At 38.3% G+C, this 21022-nt stretch overlaps 1 protein-coding gene across 2 annotated transcripts; it reads right to left on the minus strand.

The window, feature by feature from the left end:
- Nucleotides 1-216: 216 nt before the first annotated feature.
- On the minus strand, nucleotides 217-20989 carry nocte (no circadian temperature entrainment). 2 transcript variants are annotated; one of them, XM_036376835.2, is made up of 7 exons: nucleotides 20308-20989; nucleotides 16009-17041; nucleotides 15713-15890; nucleotides 8398-15257; nucleotides 8214-8318; nucleotides 7548-8139; nucleotides 217-2720 (listed from the first exon to the last, which is right to left on the minus strand). In XM_036376835.2, exons 2-7 carry the CDS (start codon nucleotides 16096-16098, stop codon nucleotides 2707-2709), a joined length of 7839 nt encoding a protein of 2612 aa, XP_036232728.2. In that variant the 5' UTR covers nucleotides 16099-17041; nucleotides 20308-20989; the 3' UTR covers nucleotides 217-2706. The 2 variants fall into 2 exon arrangements, with proteins under 2 accessions (XP_036232728.2, XP_036232729.2); XM_036376836.2 differs by lacking the exon at nucleotides 20308-20989 and adding an exon at nucleotides 19064-19558.
- Nucleotides 20990-21022: the final 33 nt, after the last annotated feature.

Consider the following 21022-nt stretch of genomic DNA (forward strand, 5'->3'; position numbering starts at 1 on the left):
AAATGTAAACGCTTACTTCCGTGTTTTCGTGTCTTAACGATGAACCCCTTTTTAATGCAATAACTATAAAGTTAATAGTCAGCAGCAGAATTTGTAATAAGGATTTCTAAAATTGCAAAAAAATTTTGTGTTAGTGTGTTTAGAAAAAAAAACTATGCTTCGTTTTTTCTAGGATAGAATGTAAGTTCTCTTTTTTTATTAATACGTTTTTTAAACTTTTTCATTTTGAGTACAGCCTTTAGGCGGTTTGCGTGCAATTCTCTTTATATTTCGCCTTTATTTTTCATGTCTGACATTATTTAAGCATGCATTTCCTAAAAGAATGTATTGAAATATGTGGTTTTATTTAATTGCAATACTTATTTAATATACATTTAATACTTCTGAATCTGAAATCTAATAAATTTAATTTGATTTTTATTTGGTGGGCAGCACTCCCGCCAGCAATTACCATATTTACTGAAACATTTGATCCAAACACCAAAATATCAAACTTGCATAATTTAAACTGACCGTTTATATATATATGTATAATTAAGTAACTGGCTTTAATATTAATTATAGTAATTACCTTTTTTTTGTCTCTACGTTTCTAATCATGGTATAATCAATCATTTTGCTATGATTTGAGAAGTAACATTCGTAAGCTCAGCGTATTTTAATAGATTTTATCCAGTGTATACGCTAGTTAGTTCGCATTCAACTCAAGTTTGCATTTTTATTAAAAAAATTTATTTTAAGTTCGTTGAGGTTACAAATATTTTTGCATGAGTTACTGCAATTTTTCCATCGATTTTCCTGTCTACTTCAGCGCAACCAATTTCAATTTACGCTATGAAGAAGTTGAGTTGTTAATATCTTTAAATCGTGCACAACTTAATCTCTTAATTTATATTTTCAACAGTCAAACCGTAATAAGTTCAAATGAATTACAATTCAGAGGAAAAAAAGAAATGTATAGAGTTATACATATACCATACATATGTAATATACATTAAAGTTTCTTTCTTCGTGGGTCTTAATAAAATAATCAGTTGGGACGCATATCTCAACAAAAAATTTAAATTATTCTGTATTCAAAGTTATTATATACATACGTAAGTATGAATTAATTTTATACATATTCTTTTTTTGTTAATACATATTAAAATATGTTTTTGGTAGCTTTTCGGTTAGCTTGTTACATATACATTTGTATGCACCTTTATTATTATTATTATTTCTAATAAGCATATACATTTTTCAATAAAATTACTTCATATTTGTGCATGAATGTAGTGTCACTTGCATTATTATTGCACGAATTTACTTGCCATGTGTTTTTGCAACATATTTGCTTGACAATATTGCGCCTAATTTTAATGCTATCCATTATAATTACAGCTACATGCTACCATTTTAAAATTACGCGTCCGAGGACACTAATTTAACTGAATCACTGCTATTTTTTTTATTAAAAAAAATCACTTTAAATGTTACTTAAACGACTTAAAACGATCACGCACTTCACTTATTACAAATATATTATATTTTGACCATAAATAACACACATAACACTTTTTATTTCATTTTGTCACATTTCCTTCTAAACAAATTTGTTAAGCACTTGACCGGATGTAGGAAACGCGGTCTCAACTAACTTGCTACAGACTTGCCAGATTAATGTTTACGCTTCCTTTTCCGACTCAAAATTAAGAGCTGCCAGATTAAAAAAAAAACTTTTTTGCTTTAGCGCTATCAGCTATGCCGCTATAAAAAAAAGCAGTGACAGTTTTAAGAGCAGTGTAGTTCAAAACAAATGTTGCAGGTTAATAATTTAGGTATACATTAGTGTATATACTTGTGGTTTGCTTTATTTACTTTTTTTTTTTAAATACAACTAATGTATCAGCCATATTGTGTTTCTGCATTTTGTTCTTTTTAATTACAATAGAAAATTGCATAGGGTTCTTCCGTTATTATTTATATAAAAGAAAACTATTTTCAATATCATGTAGGCTAATTAAAAATATATATGTTCATACGTATATGTTGTAATGTTAATATTTTTTAAAAATAATTATAATTATATGAATAAATTGGCGTAACATAATAAAGTATGTATGTATGTATATGGAATTCTCTCATTCGCACTCATTTTTGCTGCATTCCTTTTGTTTCCCTGCATCGTTTCCGCTTTCCGCTTGCTTTTTTTTGTTGTTTAAACGCGCTACTCGTGAGCTAGTAATAATTTTCTTACTTCTTCGGCTAGTTGGCTAGACGTTACTGCTACTATTACTGACGTTTTGTTATTCCTTTGTGGGGTGATTTTTTCAGTTGGTTTAGTATATATTTGTGAAAAGTGAAAAACATTTTACTATAGCGTACGGCAGCATTTCACTATAGTACCCTTTTCTCCATCTTGCTGATTGCTTATGTGTGAACACTCTATTTCTTTAGTTGAATTCAATATTTGCTACTAACGCATGTATATATGTATGTTAATTTTTATTTCAATTTGGATCTGCTAATATGTTAAATTTTAACTTTATTTTCACGTGTAAGTATTTTAGTAGTTAATTCTAATTCTTCGTGCATATACACTCAATAAAACAGGTCGCTGTTGCTGCTTTTGTGACGTTTTCTCGTCCTTTCCAATTCTGGCGAATTGCTTTTTGTTCAGCCTTCAAAATTAACCGAACACTTAATTATGCATCCGTAAGAGCTCTAAGCATGGTTTGCTATATTGTATTTGTATTTTGTGTGCAAATTGAAAATAATCAGAACAAAATTGAAGAATTGAATTAGTTAAAGGATATTTGTATAAAAATTCAATACATCTGAAAATATTTTGTGTGTACTTTTAATACTCGTACGAAGTGAATGAAAGTCGCGTTGTATTTAACTGTGGTGATGCGGCCATTTTGAATGGTGTTCGTTAGACATTACTTTTGGGTTAAGAATTGTTAGTGACAGAAATTGCATTCTTTCCGTAAATTTTATATATATATATATAGCGATATAACAAATATGATTGTGGAAATTAAAATAAAATTAAATTGAGCCTTGCGGTTACCACATCGGCATGTATTGTATTTACTGATTTGATACGAGGGATATATTTTACTTTGCAAAACTGACACCACGCGTTTTTTGATAAAATATAAATGTATAAAACATGGCACCAATTATTTTTTTTAACTAAGTAAAATATTAAATATTTGTAAAGGCAAAGATATTTACATCAGGAAAATATAGGAAAGCAGTTTTAATTTAAAAGCGCTCTGAGCAAAACGGCTAAAACTAAGTAAGAAAATTTTATAGGTGTGTTTCAAAATACCAGTTGTTTTTGTGATTTTTTACATAAAAAATTAAATAAATGAAAACAGAAAAACTATATAACAATTAAATTTAGATTAAAAATTAATTTATATACTCTATAGTAATAATATAGGATAAAATCAATTAAAATTAGTTATTTAAAATTCAATGAATTGAAAAAATAAAAATAAATCTAACAAAAAAATCTATATTACTTATTTTATAGGAAATAATAAAACAAATATTGTTGTTTTCGGGGCTTCCTTTTTAATCTGGAAATTTTATATTTTTTATGTAGTTTTTTGTTTTCATTTGTGTGTGTTTTATTTATAAACATCATCATACTTTAGGATAGTTAATATTTATAATTACTATTTTCGTTATGCATTAAAATTAACTGTCGCTTGCGTTTTTGTACAATTAACTTAGGAAACAGTTTTTTAAACTTTAAAATTAATGTTACATTTGCGGTTTTCAAATGACTTGGTTTAAAAACTGTATTCAGCTACCATTTAAAATCAAAAAACAAAAAAAGTCCAAATTTGTATTAATAAAAGAAAAAATATTGACACATACATTGTTTGCAACACGTTTACCATTTACAAAAAATATTCTACAAAGGGTTACACACGGTGAGGCCACTCAAATGATAGCTTTGGTGTGAAGTAAAGCGTTTGAAGATTCAACTTTTGCAAGCATTGTCGCTTGTTTAAAATAAAATATAAAATTATACATAATTTGTAAATAAAAGTACAGAAGTGATCAAAAAAAAAATAATATAGGTGTAAATAATATCATTGGCGTAGCAAACAAGAAGTATTACTTAGATAACTAGGCTTCATTTTTTAGACAAAATAAATTTTATTACTATACACAAACACCAACGCTGTTTTGTTGTAAACTTGTAATTGTTTCTAATACCATCTATAAATATCCTCACCATCTCCAACACACTTAATATTTCTGCAATTTACTTTTTGAATATTTTCCCAACGCCTAATATACCTGTTTGTCCGTCTGTGTGCAGTGCATGTGTTGATTTAAAGACTTTTCAGCTAAAGTAGAAGATAATGTATTTCTTTATTTTGCAATTTTTGTGTATTTTTTAATTTACTTTTAATATTTTTTTTATTTACTTTTTTCCATTTGTTTAAGCAGTGTTTTAGGTTAACTTTCTTACGCTTTATGTAACGCTTTATTTTTGCTTGGCGCTTTAAACTACAAATTAATATTTAAATAATGTATTTTTTTTTTTGTTTTATAAAATAAATAAAAAATGTATGTATGCATTATTATTTCTTGATTTTTTTTTTGTTTTTAAGAGAAATACATATGTAAATATTATTATCGATATATAATGATTTGTTTTAATAATATATGTATATATAAAAAAAAAATATTTTTAAATGAATCATTTGTGTTTAATAGTAGATAATAAAGTGTAAATAATAGCAATATAATATTTATGTATTAATGTGTTTGAGTGCGACATTTTCAAGTGGTTACAGACAGCAAACTTTTTTTGTGGAAAATAGTGAGGACGCAGACATTTGATGGCAGTTACAACATTGCAGCTGCGTATATTTGCAGTTAGTTGGGAGGGATAATGAAGTGCAGCCTTGCAGCGAAAAATGTACGCATTTATTTATATTTATGCACACAATGTGAATTTGCTAAAGTTGAAAAATAAAAATGAAAATAGATTAAGAAGCTTCAGCATACATTTCATTCAAATATGTGCAATATTGAACGTTGAGTTGTATTCTGTAGTATACCAACAAACAAATAATTTTTAAAGCTGTAAAAGTATACGTTTAATTTGAAGTGTTACGAAAAACTAAAAATGAAAACTTTCAAATGCATTTTCAAATTGTACTGAAAAGTTTGTGTCATACAGTTAATTTTTCTAAAACAAAAATTTTATTTGACAATGTATAGCAATAATTACATTAATTTTTTTCAAATACTTCTCAAGAATATCATTTTTTTCATGTTCAACAACTCAAAAACTGTTGGCTATAAGAATACAAACAGTTTCGCAACATCAGATGTGCACAGAAAAACATTAATAAACAAAAATAAAGCGTAAACTTTTTTTCAACTACAAAAGTTGGCGCGCATTTTACGAATTTATTACGCACACAGCGCCAACACTCACTGCATAGCTTGATAAAGAGATAACGGTTGCGCTTACTAAATCGCTGTAACAATTTTCCAAAAAGAAAACTTTTTTCTTACAATTCTTCAGAAATCGCACTTGCTTAATATTGTATATTATGTTCTTAACGAACTTTTTCTATTAGAACATCATTGCCGCATGCCCCTCCAATATATAATAGTACTTCAGTGTGTTTTAGCCGAGGTGTTTTACATTTTTTTAATTTTATTTATTTATTTGTAAGTATAAATATTTATTAATTTATTTATTCATTCATTCAAGTAAATGTATGTATATGTATGTGTGTGTCCAAACAGTTGTTGTGACGGTAGACGTAAAACTGGTTATACATAAATGCACTATTCTTTGTTACAGTGCAAATGAATTGTAATCGTTAGGACGCTTGTAAGCGCGCTAAGGAAACCATACAATTTTAAAACAATTGAATTGCTTAGAAAGCAATTTTAATTTGCTTGTTATTGCTAATTTTTGCCAAAGTTAATTTTTAGTTTTATATATTTTTATATAGCATATATTATAACATATTTATGTATATATATAATATGCGTGCGTTGCAGCGGGGCGCGTTCTTGTGTAGAAACAGTGAATTGTGACAAAATTCTATATTTGTTAAACATAACAATGCTCTGTTGGTGAAATATTACAAAATTTTCAATGAAAACTATAGTATTTCGTATATTTTTATGCCATAATTTACAAAATTTCACGCGCAAGTAATTAATATTCCAAAAATGTATGAAATAAATTACTTAAATATATTTTAATTAAAAAAAAAAACTGAGCCACAGCCTTAGCGCGACTGTAGCAATTCCTTGTATATTTTTTTCAACTAAATTTTTTTTTTTTTGTAAAAGCTAATTCAAAGTATTTTATTATCAATGGCATTTAACTTCTAACAAATATTTGTGCACACAAATTCACAAACACACGCTGCCACTGTACTGCGTACGTACATAATGAGTAGTACAATAAATTGGCTAGTAGCCACTAAAGTTGTTGCCTAACAACTGCTGCCATGCTCCTGTCACTTGCTTCTTTGTTCATCTACACTTTTCATGATTTGCGCGCTTCATAGTTCCAGCATTTTAAACTTTTCTATGCATTTTTTCATTATTCATTACATATTTTCATTTTTTTTCTCATTTCCAACTCTTTATACTTTTCGACCCGGTTTCTACGTCTTACACACCACTTGAAAACGTGCACATTTTCATTTCATTTTTGCATTCTTCAATTAAATAGTTTTTTTTTTTTTGTTTTAATATTCTTGTTGTTTTTAAATGTTTTTTCTTCTTTTTTTGTTGCTCTCTTTCACCAAACATTGAAGCAGAGTTTTATTTATTCCAGTTTTTTGGGGATTATTAAAGATACGTAAGTGTTACATTTTCATGTTGCAACTTTTTTTCTTTTTTCTGCACACAAAACAATTGCACATGTGTTCATAAACGAAAAGAAAACTAGTTTTCTTGCGCTTGCATCAGTAGATTTTCTATATTTTATCGTTAGGAAATTTCATTTGCAGTTAATGCATTAATTCAACACTGAACACACTCTTCTATGTATTTGTCAAAATTAAATGTCACATTACATTGTGTGCCGTTAGTTTTTAGCACTTTTCAACTTTTACCGTTACAAAGCGCATTTTCGCTTATGTCAAATGCGCTAATGTTTGTGTACATTTTTTTCAACTTTATTTTATATTTTCATCATTATTACTATGTGTTTGTTACGCATTTGCGCATTTTTGCTACTCAAACAATTATAATAATTATGTTTATTTCTGTATATCATTGTTTTATTGCGTTCTGCAATTTTCGCATCTTTACCATTGTTTACGTAATTCTCATATTCTCATATTTAATTTTAATTGCGTATTTCTCACACTTCTCACAAACTTCACGTTTGTACTACATTTTGTAAGAAATATGAAATTTCTGTAGTACGCATTGTGAGCTTTCCGTTTATACATTTATTTATTTATATGCTTGCTTTGCTCTTACTGTCTTGGATTACTGGTTGGCATGTGTGTGTGTATATGTTGGTGTGGTCGCTTGGCTCATTCAATTACCTCGACTTCCACCGCCGCCCGCATTATTCGCATAGTAGGGTTTATTCATTTGTCCACCGCCGTTGGGACCGCCAGTTCCACCACCATTGTTTGGACCACCAGGGCCACAACCTTGACCGCCACCACCATTGGGACCACCGCCTACATTGCCATTATTGTGACCGCCAGGGCCACCAACACCACCTTGTGGTCCATTACCACCGCCACTGCCGGGTGGCCCACCACCAGGTCCTTGCCGCATGTTATTTGGTCGTTGGCCTGCTTGTGATTGCTGCTGTTGTTGTTGTTGTTGCTGCTGCTGTTGTTGTTGTGACTGTGGGCCACCTTGTGGATGTTGGGGATAATTATTAGGGCGCTGTATTGGTGTTGGATAACGTCCTTGGCCACCTTGTCCGCCAACACCACCGCCGCCGGGACCACCTTGTACGCCTGGTGGACCACCACCACGACTGCCGGGTGGCATATTCTGTACGTTACCTCCGCCACCTACACTACCGACACCGCCAGCACGTTGCTGCGCGGCCTGTTGCTGCTGCGACTGAGATTGTTGTTGTGCTTGTTGTTGCTGCATTACTTGATTTTGCAGATCCCACTGTGTGAAAGGGGCCAATATTAAAAATATTTGTTAGTAGCATGCATATTATACATCAATTAATTTTCACTTACGCTGCCATAGTTCTTGTGGTGCGGTGGACTAGGTTGAGATTGCACCTGTTTGGCCAAGCTTAAACTGACGTCAGCGCCGAGTGGGCTTTTTAGTTGGCGTCCCATCTATAAAAATATTTCAAAGTGTCATTTTTTTTTTCAAATTTGACAAAACATGAAATTATGAGGTTATTCTATTACTTACCGAGTCTTGCAGATGACTTTGTCCTTGTCCAGATTTCATGTATGCGGCCGCGGCAGCTGCGTGCTGCTGGGGCGTCGGTCCTGCACGAAATTGATTAATACTCGCAGCCGTCAGTAACTGCGAATTCATAAATGGTGTATTAAAGTTGCCCATTGTATGTTGCGACTGTGGACCAGGTGGGCCTTGTGGTCCAGGTGGACCATTAGAACCGGGCGGCCCGCCTTGATGGCCGCCATATAGACCAGCCGCAGCTGCAGCTGCAGCTGCTAGACCAAAGTTTTGCGCACCGGCGCCTGCGCCTTGTGGTGGACCACCGTAGAATGTCGGTCCGTTCGGTCCACTAGCCGAATTCGAGTAGTAACTATTCGATTGCAATTGATGTGCGCCAGGTGGTCCCGGGGGACCACCTTGTGGATGCTGTGGTGGTGGACCATACAGATATTGTTGTGCTGCATAAGGACCGCCACCACCGCCACCTTTCGAACCGATCGTGCCGAGTTGTTGCGATGATGGCGGTGGCTTTACCGAACCCACCGAAGACATCATCGAATTGGAATTAGAGGAAATTATCGTCACTGCTTGTGCATTCGGATTGCTCAGCTGTTGGGAATTTGGATTGCCAAAGGGTGATGGACCTCCGCCCATGCGGAACTGTGACGTTAGACTGGAATACATTTCGGGTGTGGGTGCAGCAGCCATATTAGGTGGCGTTTGCATTGTATATGCATTAAAAGGTCCACCAGCGGCCGCCGCCGCTGCGCTATAGTGACTGGGGAAACTGTGCGCCGCTGCGGCGGCTGAGAATTGTGAACGGCTCGAATGATCGAGTGAATGGAATGGTGCGTAGAGGCCAGCCTGTGAGGGTGGTGGTGCCATTTGCGATGAATTGAACACGACAGTTGGGGGACTGGGTATGCCGGTGAATTGTGGTGATGCTTGGTAGAAGGAGGGCGGTGCTGCGTGCAATTGTTGTTGCTGTTGCGCAGCTGCTGATTGTTGATGCTGTGCCTGTTGTTGTTGCTGCTGCTGTTGTTGTTGTTGTTGCATATTAGGTGGTGGTGACATACCCATCGAAGAGCCATGATGCTGTTGCAATTGTTTTGCGGCAGCTGACGCCTGCTGCTGCTGTTTCACAACATCTGGGTGTTTCAGCACTTGCTGTTGCTGTTGTGCAGCGGCAGCAGACTGCGCCTGCTGTTGTTGTGTCTGTTGTGGGCTGGGATAGCCAACGACACTAGTCGGATCATCGGCGCCGCCCACCACAATGCTGCCGCTCTGTGCGAACTGCTGATCGAGTGGTGTGGCGACGTCGAAGGGAGAGCCATGGCTGCCGTAGCCGCTTGGCACTGGACCCGGCGAGGACAGGGAATGGTGTTGGTGTTGATGCAGTGGCACAGCGGCGACTGCATAGTGTGGCATATGTTGCTGCTGATGTTGTTGTTGCGATGCTGCAACAGCTGCCACAAATGAGGCAGCCGCCGACATATGTCCACTTGGATCAACCACCTCTAATTGCTGTTGGGCTTGTTGCTGCTGTTGTTGTTGTTGCTGCTGCTGTTGATGCTGCAACTGTTGTTGGACTTGTTGTGCCTGCTGTTGCTGTTGGTGTGCTACTTGCTGATGCTGTAACGCCGACGAACTCGCCTCAGATGTCATAGGCGCTACACTTTCCCATACCTTCTTCACGCTCGCAATTTTCATATTCAAATCCGCAGTTGAAATAATATTCTGCGCCTGTTGCTGTTGTTGCTGCACCTGCTGATGTTGTTGTTGTCCGACAGCGGTGACAGCTACTTGTTGCGCAACCACACTAACAACTTTGGATTCGCTATCAATTGGCGACTTGTTAGGCACCGCCGAGACGTATGTTTCAGTGGCATCACCAAAAGTGAAACCTAACTTCATATCTTTGTCGTAGTCTCCCGCAGCAGATCCCACCACGACGCCGCCAGGCACTGTCGTATCGTTCCCTTTGGCGAAAGACATCTGCGAAAGCGCCGTGCTTAGCGTCTCAACAGCGGAGACACTTACACCGCTGCTAACGACTGAGCTCAGAGACTCGGAGGAGCGTTTAAGCTGTGCCGCCTGCGCTTGTTGTTTGTAGTTGGTGTTTTCGAAGATAATCGTATTAACGGGTGCACCATCTAGTAATAGAGTGCTGCCCCCCCCGGCAACAACTGCATTCGGTTTCTCACTGAGGCCGGCAGCCAATTTCGTTTTGTCCATCTCGCTGATGGAAGTGCGATGCTGTGCGAGCGGCTGTTGACGTACCGCATTCGTTGTAACGGGGTTTGTATCCGATTTACTCTTTAGTAGTTCGACGTTTTGTTTCTGTTGTTGTTGTTGCTGTTGCGAAGCAACACTCTGATTTGGTAGCGAAGGGCTATTTGTAGGCTTGAAATTGCCGCCGCTGTTGACGTTACCCAGACCGGGTGGAGGTTTCGTCACCGTTTGTTGTTGCGATTGCTGGTTGATTTTGTTAGTGCCAATGGCGGAAGCCGATTGCGATGTGGGCAATGAGGCCATAGGTAAATCTTGTTTCTTTGCACCAACACTGGAGCTGCTGCGTTGCGCTGCGGGCAATTGAACCGAATTATTGCTACGCTGTTGTTGCGTCTGTTGCACGGCGCCACTGGGTAAATCCTTTTCTTTGGATGCGGACTTACGTTCACGTTCGGCGATCTCATCAGTTTTACTGCTCGATGTACTCTCTTTGCGACTTTGCGTCCCACCTCCAATATTGCTACCAAACTGCTTTGGTGGAGTGGGGGTAGCACCCTTCTTTTCTGCCTCGCCAACCATATTGGCCTTCTTGCTTTGTTGCGCGTTTGCAGCGCCTTGTGTAGGAGTCTGTTGCTTACCGCCAGATTGTGTACGCGTCTTTTCATCTGCAGATGTTGTCGTAGTCACATTGGAGTCTTTAACTTTAGAAAGTCCTGCGCTAAGTGCTAATTGGTTTTGTTTCGTTTTATCAACATCACTACCACCACCTGTTGTTTCCGACTCGGAGCTACGCTTATGATCTTTATGATGTTCATCGTAGGGTTGCCGCCCATAATGACGACCTTGACCGCGACCGCCGCCATCGTTACGTCGATACGACGATGAAGTCCCACGATCACCGCGATCGCCACGCTCTCCACGATCGGCGCGATCACCAATATTCGCGCCACCGCCACGACCACGACGCGATGGTTCACCACGTGGTGCGAAACCTTCCTTAGAATTACGTTCTTCGCCACCACTACGATGACCACCGTGGTCTTTTCGTGGGACTTTAGGACTTTGGCGATCCCCACGTCGTCCACCTCCGCCATATGCCTCTTCATCGACATCCTCCGAATGTTCCGATTCGCTGGGTAACCGCGGTTCATTGGGACCATAGTAACGTCCACCACGTGTGGCACGAGGATTCCAATCGCGAACACCACGGCTGCCAGGATAAGCGCGTGAATGTGGGCCCCGTTCCCGGTCTCTGTCACGATCGCGATCGCGATCACGTTCACCACCTCGATCACGACCTCCGCCAACAACGCCACCACGTGTACTAGGTCTTTTTGCCTCACGCTGCGGTTGACTTACTGCTATTAAAGATGTTGCTGAACGATTCTCATCAACCAGTAATTTGCTGTCATCAGTCGATACAGATTCCTTCCTAACTCCTGCATGGATTGGAGCTGCAGAATTGCTACTCTCACTTTCTTTACGCTTCTTTTGTTGAGATTCGACGTCTGTGGTCTGCTTTGTTATCGTTGCGGTCTTCTCTTCGGTAATTTTACTTGCCGTAACTGCGTCTCCGCTGCCGGTTTGTTGCGGCTGCTTGGGTTTCTCATCGCTCGACGACTCGGAGCGGCGTAAAATTTGAGTGGGTGCAAAAAGCGTTGTTTGTTCACTTTCGCTGCGCCGATGTGGTGCTTGATGTTGGTGCTGTTGTTGTTGTTGTTGCGTTAGCTGCTGTTGAGATTGCAATTGCTGTTGTTGGGAGTGTGAATGTTGTTGCAGCTGCTGCTGTTGAAGTGGTGAAGTCTCCTCCTCCGACACACTCTTCTGTGTATGTGGACGTTGCAATATTTTTATGGGTAGTGACTCTTGACTATGCGTCGAAGAGAAACTCTCTTCGCGTTGGCGTTTCAGCTCGGCATCTGTCTCCTCAGCCCAAGACGATACAAGTGCGGCGCTGCCAAACTCCTTCGAATCGTTCAAGCTGCTGTTGCCACCGTACTTGCTAGATTCGTCGTTGGACGAGACGCTAGTTTTGCGTTGAGAAGTATCCGATATGCTGCGTGACAACTGATTTTGGGACATGCCATTGCCGCGCATGTAATCATCACCACCTCGTCCACCACGTCCACCATGATAGCGTGGTTCGTCGTCGCGTTCACTGTCATTGCGTATACGCCCATAGCCCCCACCACCGCCGCGTGTATAATTGTCACGATAATCGCCACGGCCGCCACGTTGCAGCGGCCCTCCACCACCGCCATTACCACCTTTTTGCATATAACGGCCTACACCGGGCTCATAGGCGGACGTTGCCGAGCCCGATTTATCTAAATTACCACCCAACGGACCAGACGCTTTGCCATTGCCACTTAATGCGCCACCGCTAATAGGTGGACCACCTAGCTGCGCTTGCATTTGCTGCTGCTTCTGGAAGCGTGGCGGCAAATTCGATTGGAATTGTGCAGAAAATATAGGTTTGCCACCAGCGCCAACGCCTTGGGTGCCCACCCCACTGCCAGTGCCAACACCACGTTCGCCGCGCACATAGTCACCGCCTCCACGCACATCACGTGTGTCATAGCTGCCACGTGTATTTCCTCGTTCGTAATCCCTGCTACCACCGCTGCGACGCATATTAAATTCCTCCTCACTTCCACCGCCAATGGATGGTGGCGGAGTCGGTAGTTCTACTGTGTCGCCACCAGCCCCAACAGTTGTTGAGCCGACAACTCCTCCAGCAGCTGCTGCGCTCGCTGCCTTTTTATTATATATTTTCATTTCGAGCTCTTGTAATTTACGTGCGGCTGCTTCACGTCGCTCTTTTTCGCGTCGTTCCTCCTCCTCTTTACGCTGCTTTACACGTTCGTACACGGCCGCATCCAGGGAAATACTGCCCGCTGCGCTGCTGCGATGTCCATTTTGCTGACGTGTATCCTCACGATCGGCCGATTTCTCGCGTTCGGCACTCTCACGTTGTTCCTTAATGCTACCGCTACGTTGCCAACTGTTATTCACGCTGCTCGCGTTGGAGCTCTTGCGTAGATCACCGCCACTACTGCCGCTCGACTTATTGAATGCTGGTCGATCACGCTCTTGCGTTGGCGTATGCTCTTCAGGCGATTCATCATCTGAGAATGTCAGCTTTTTCGTGTAATCTATATCATCTTGTTTTGTCCAACTATCATCATTGGCTATAGCATTTAGACGTTCCAAATCTTCTTCGCGTATAATTGGTCGTTGCATCTGCACCACTTCTGGTTCAATGATGAATTCTTTATCCTTCCGAACACCACAGTTAGGGGTTTGCGTACCACCTAATGGAGGTGTGGCCAATTGTGGTGGTCTCTTGGGTATTGTAGTTGCAGCACGGAAACTGCTAACAGCTGGGGAACCCGACCGATAGTCCTGGGCTCCACCACCATTACCACCTGTCGCACGTTGCTGTGAGCGCATTGTTCCACCACCCGTATCTTTGCCACCAATGCCGTTCTGATAGCTTGGTGGTGTTTGAGAGCGTGGTCCGTTGCTACCACCACTCCCGCCACCGCTGCCAGCTGGCGGCAATGGTGCACCACGCTGCATAAACGATGGCATTAACTGCAGGATGGGCAACGGTACTGCTGCACCTGCAGCATTCGCATTCTGTGTCTGGTGGCCCTGGCCCTGTTGGTTCGACTGGCCTTCGGTTGTGCCCTTGCCTGATTTTTCCTGCTGCTGTAACCAGGTGTTCGCATCGGTTTGTGGACGCAAACTCACTTCGTTCAGTTCGCGTTGTTGCTGCTGTTGCTGTTCGCGGTGGTGATGATGATGTTGCTGCTGTTGTTGTTGATAAACGTAATCGCTGCCACCGTCTCCGTCGCTGCCATCTTTGTAATTGTGCGCATCGTAACGCTGATCGTGTGCGTGCCGGCCGCCGCCGCCACTTCCATGTTGCTGCTGGTTGTTGTAGTCTCGTTGGTGTGGATGGTGATTTTGTTGTTGTTGTTGTTGTTGTTGTTGCTGATGATGATGATGCTGCTGATGATGGTGATGATGATTTTGTTGCGAATGTTGCTGCTGATGATAATGGTGTTGTTGCTGTTGATTCGAATGCTGATGATGGTGTTGTTGTTGCTGTTGTTGATGATGATAATGCTCCTGTTGTGGCTGGTGCTGTTTGTTTCGAGTCGTTGCGCTGCCGCCGCTGCCACCACCACCACCACCGGCGCCGCCGCCAACTGTGCCATCTAACGTTGGAAATTCGTATTGAAACTGTGGACTCTGATAGAGTGGCGGTACCGACGATTTGCCCCCAATACCACCACTGCCCTTGCCACCGCCGGTCAAGTCGTTGCCCGTTGTCACAGCAGACCATGTTATTGGCGAGTTTCGTTGCTGTTGTTGATTGGCGTGATTCGCTACTGAAGAGTTGCGCAGCTGTTGACCGCCACTACCGCCAGAGCTTACACCTGTTGAATTGTTAACAAGTTTTACACCACCGACGCTGTTGCTAATGCTATTGTTGTTATTATTGTTGTTACTATTTCCAAGTGCGGATTTGTTGCTGATGTTTTTTAGTTGTTGTTGTTGTTGCTGTTGATTATTTACTACTCCTGTGGGTGTGTGTGTTGTTATTTGACCGCCGCTCGTTGAGTTGACTAAAAAGTGTGAATATGGTTGTGCCAAAGATATGGATACATAAATAAAAGCGTGTAACTTAGAGCAAACTGGCAATGCTCAAGAAAATTTTCATAATATTTACAAAGTGCTGTAAGAACTTAAATGTTATATTATTGATTAATGGCATAACGTTTGTAATTATATGCAGTATCAGCTTAACCCTATATATAAAAGCAATAGTATTGTATTTAATATCTCCCCAAAAATAGAAGTTCTAAAGAGGCCTACGGCAATCAAACCGCAATACTCCTACTGCTACTCCTACACGTTTATGCACATGGCTATTCAAAGAATATTTTAAATTTTGTTCAATAAACTGCAAACACTAATATATTTTCACTATTGAAAATTACTTTTATTTTCCCTATTAAAAAGTTATAACCATTTTACTATTAAAAGATTATTATATTTTCACTTAAAGATAAAAGCATACCTTCTTGTCCAGTTGATGGTATTAGATTGTTATTCGTATTTGGCGAATTTGTTATTTCAGCTTTCAGGGATGGTAAATTAGCTGGTGGACGCCTTGCGGACGGCACTTTGCCCAAACTTTGCATTCCATGTTTACGTGGCACTTGATTCTTTTGTGCAGATGGTTCAGCTGGTTCACCCTAGAAGTTGAAAGTATATTATGTATAGTATAAAATGTAACTATTTTACAAAATTGAAAGTGAAAGAACATATATGTACAAACAATTTGAAATTTGATTTGTAAAGATCGAAACTTACGCGACTATTTTTGTACATTCGATTTATATCGAGTGCTGAGAACTTGGGCTTGGCATTTCGCTCTCCCCTACTTCCCCCCAGTGTACTCATGCTGCCAGTAGATCCTCATTAGCGTTACCTCCCCCTTGCGCCGCACTCACTTCACCACTTCTACTTTACGAGTACTGCAGCTCGTTGCGCAGTGTGTTATATTCGTTTGTTTATTTGTTTTTTGTGTTTGTAACTGTGTCTTTCACTTAGTAGTCTGTAAGTTAGCGGAGTGAAAAAGCGTCAAAGCTAACTATTTGATCTAAACAGATGACTATACTTCTGACCGACTTAGATTATCGGTTTCGCAGCAACCACGTATTGTTGCACAAAAATGTCACGTTTCGATTCTTTTATTGAAGATACACCGCTCTTTGGCTATTCTGCTCTATATTAAAACAATAGCTCAGCGACTGTTGTTCTACACTGGCGAGTTTTCCAGCTTTATCTGATCTTTTGAAAGGGTATTATTGTGAAGAGTATACAAATCAATTGCTCAAATTTCTTTTATTTAATAATAGCTCGGTTTTCTCTCTTTTGTTTTTGTAATGGGACTTTTTTGATGCGAACTTTTGTTTATAAGATCCGGCCACTTTCAACCTCAAAATGACAAATTTGAAATTAATCCAGTTTCAGCATATAATTTTTGTCTGTTTCATATATAAACTGCAAAGATTTTCCTAACAGACAGTATTTTGTATATTCTCGCTTTTTTTCTGCTGTTGTTAATGTAAATGAGATTTATTTTTACACTCCACAACGCCGTATGATGACGAAGGGTGCTGGTTCACTTTCAACGGCGGAAAAGCCGCTGCGTTTCGGTTTGATCTACCACACTACGGTGGACTGCTTTGTTGCTGGAGAAAACTTATATTTTGTGGTATGCGTTAGATAAATAAAACTACTGACGGCTTCAGACACTTCTCGAATCGGTTATAAGTCCGTTCCTCGTTAAAAGGGAATCCTCGTGGTATTTTAAATCTATATCCTCAGTCTTCTTTGAATTCTGAAAAATAAAACGAAATACTTTAATTACAAGTTAGTTTATAAAACACATATTTATCATAAATTATAGATTTAATTGTACTTATTACATAAAGAATATAAATGAAAATAAAAACTATTTTTACTCCATCCTTACAAACGTCAAATCACGATTTTAGCAGCCCACCAACAGCTTAAGAGATTCAAATGGGGTAATAAAAACAAATAATTGTGATCAATTGTTTTGATAAAAATTTATATTTACTTCACAGCAGTGATGGCCACTGGTCAATGCTCTAGGGAAGTGTATAATTGTGCCATATCTTAGGTTCTAATATAATATCAAATGAAATTTTAATGAAATCTATTTAATAGACTTGAAAACTAATAAAGGTGGTATACAGAAAAAATCTAGATGGATAACACAAAGCGTACAAGTTAAGAAGTACGTATATTGAAAAATAATATAACAAATGGAAAAGCTGCTCACACATACTAAAAGCGCATCACCAAGAGTATCCATATATCTCAGAAGTTAGTGAAGTAGACAGCACGTCAACTAACCCACTGATCGTACGGCAGTAAGACACAACAAATGCAGATTCACATGGCATTGGCCGTGAATACACATTCACGAGAGTGCGGTGCCCCACAGACAACCCATACCTCTACAGAAAAAAATAAATACAAAAAAAAAAAAGGCAGATATGCGTTGTGAATACACACATATACGTAGAACCAACAAACTGTGCTGCGTTGTGCAGGCAGGTGAAATAATGTTCCAGTACCGGAAACTTGTGTAATAATAGTTAAACACCGATAATCAATCAGTGAATAAAAAGCATTAGGAAACTAAAAGCAAATATAGCAAAAAAAAAAAAAGAAAGGTTAACAACACATAACAAAACTGCTGTATACTTGGGTAAAGCGAAATGCGACATGTTTTCAATAAAACAAAAAATAAAAAGTTTTATATGAAAAGATGAGATACCAAAGTAGTAAAAATATGGTCACAAATAACAGACAATTTTTACTAGCTTTCCCAATTTTGTAATATAACACATTACTACAGATTGCTTTAAACATTAAACTTAAGCAGCAAAACAATTTAAAGAATTTAAGTAAAAAGAGAATTGTGAAATTTTTTAATAATACAGATTTAACAAAACATTCAAAGGCAATTTGCTAGAGTAAGCGAGACAAATAAAGTTCTAAAGTGAGGAGCTATATTTTGACAGCTAAACCAACGAGCGAAAGGCGTGTGGAATAATAACGAAACGAGTGATGCACTCGTACTGTCAGTCTGTTATCCTAATACAATAATTTTTGACTTTACTGCTATTTTGAATAAAATAATTTAGTAAAAGAGAGATTATACACAGAAATGTGTTCAGTTGTTCATTATAAATTTAATAATGTACAATCAAAGCGGTTTATAGAAAAATACACAAATAAGTGTGTACTAAATATTAAAATGTTTAAAAAAGAAGAGAAAATTTGAAAACCATTAAACTATGCATACACAAACATATAAGGGCAATCAAACAAAGAAGTTGATGTGCACACATTCAAAAAGCGAATTAGGATGTGGAAAATACAAACGAAGAACGTGATGGCGTCTTGCAATAATGACCATAAGATCATTAGGTATTGTTTTGTATGCAAAGGATCAATGCCCCTGTAAAATACATGAGTTTAGTACGCCCAAAATTATATACAAAACATTTGTGTATAAAAATGCTGTTATTAAAAAACCGTTTGTATAGGTCAGCGAATTGGTAATACGCTTGGAGAATGCAGCAATTATTATACTGCATAATATATTTTTTCCGGCACAACACTATTTAACCGTCTGATATAATATACTGACTCTCCTCTACTATTAAAACTAGTGTAATACATTTGTGCGAATACAGGTCGAGAGGCAGTGGTAAACGGACAATGCCACCCTCCACACCTACCCTCAGTATTACAATGCATATGAAGTAGTACTTTGCACAACCGATTTTAACGAGAATTCAGAAATTATTTTCAATTTTGCTACCTTATGCGTTCCTTTTCCAAGATACCATCCGATATTGGCGTTTTCTATCGACACTTATTCAATACTTCCACTTTATCGATGTAGTCGCCGCAACCGCTTGGTTTCGTTTTTTTGCTTTTGTTGGCGGAGCTCCACCACACTATACCAGAATTGAAATTGTATGCTTCTTCTTTTCAGTGACTTCGGTGAAGACACTTTTATAATGCAAATTTCCACAAGATTACCATGTAATCTATACGTCAATAAACACACTCAATTATAAACAAACTATAAAATGCTTGTTAATGCAATTTTTCACACAATTTTCAGCGTATTTAGAGCGATATTTCTCTTTTCTTGCAGTAAAAATTTTATGATTCCGACACGAAAATTTTTTCCGTTTCGCACTCGTTTCTGTCGTCTTTCTGCAACTACTTTTCAGCTTCGTTTGCTCGTTGAATAGCTTTACTACCGCTGCATTTGCTATTCCCATCAACGGGATGAATCGTTCATAATCAAAAGATTTCTGTATAGCTGACTTTATCTAACATACAATTGACACATAAAAGACAAACCTTTTTTCAAGCGAAATAAACCGAGAATAAACCTTGAGCTTAACTGTGCTCTCACTTTAGCAAACAACGATGCGTGGGAGAGAATAAACTAACGATACTACAGGAGCAAGTATTGTATACGTGATGTGTCAGTGAAATTTGCAGAACAGATAGCATTGCCAGGTAGTACAAGTAATATATTTATGTACACTTTCATGAAATGAATCAATCCTTCATTTATTTTCAGTCAACGCTTATATTTGCTTTTTGATTTTTACTGCACAACGAACATATTTTAGTTGTTGCACAAATACATTTGTTTTTGTTTTTACTGCAAAGCGAGATATATTTTAGTTGTTGCACAAATGCCCACTTTTACAGAATGTTTTAGAAATGTGGACCCGCTGTTGGCAACACTCACTATCTTCAGTTTAGTTGAATGGTTTTTGCATTAGTAAGTAATTAGCAATTCATGGCCTAAATAAAGGTAGTAACAGATAGTTTAACCTTATTTTAAATTACTACGTTACCTAAATAGAAATATCTTTCAATACAAACAATAAATACTGTTGACATTGACTAGTTTTATAGATAGCAAAATTTTGGTGTTATGCCGGTTACTTCAATGCATTCGCACAAACAAAAAGAGATACCCACTTTAAATGAAAAAAAAACACACTTCTAGTATTCCTAATATTATATATTGCTTACCCTTTCTCTCGACGCTTGCACGCGAGTTCGTTGCTCTCCTACACAATTCACACCCGTTCAATCTCGTTGCACCTTTCGCACTCACACACACACGAGCACGCAATTTTAATACTATATGCTACGTATGTGTGTGTGTCACCTATGCAAGCGTACCGTGAAAATGCTGTTGAGTGCAAAAATTCACCCAAGTACAAGAAAAATTTTGCGTTGTCTCCTTTACGCGCACTTACTTTCGTAAACGCTTTTGCTCGCTACTTTTATTTAGCAGTGAACTCGCCTACTCCTTCGATTCGCACTTTTTTATTTTAGCTGCCTGCTCCAATTCTTCCACCCCTTTTGATTTTATTTTTCTTCTTTTCAGCTACTTTTCTTTGCAATTATATACATATATATGTATCTGAAATGCCGAAGAGGTGCTAGGTGTAAGGGGAAACTGAACCGAAGAGGAAGCAGAATCCAATGAGAATCTTTTCTTTCGGCTCGATAGAAAATTTGTTATAACTTTAATGCGTTACATACACTTTGCAAGTACACAAAAACTTTTTATTAACTTAGCGCGTATGTTAAGCTGTGACTTGCACACGTTTTTGCTTTATTTAAAGAATTATTTAACAGCGTTTTACCGTCTACCGTCACAAACAGGATAGAACACTTTCTTGCGGGTTGTCACAATTACTTAAAATGGCGTGTAGACTGTTCGAACTCTACTTTGCTC

This window comes from Bactrocera oleae, chromosome 5, assembly GCF_042242935.1.
Source record: "Bactrocera oleae isolate idBacOlea1 chromosome 5, idBacOlea1, whole genome shotgun sequence".
NCBI classification, from domain to species: Eukaryota; Metazoa; Arthropoda; class Insecta; order Diptera; family Tephritidae; genus Bactrocera; species Bactrocera oleae.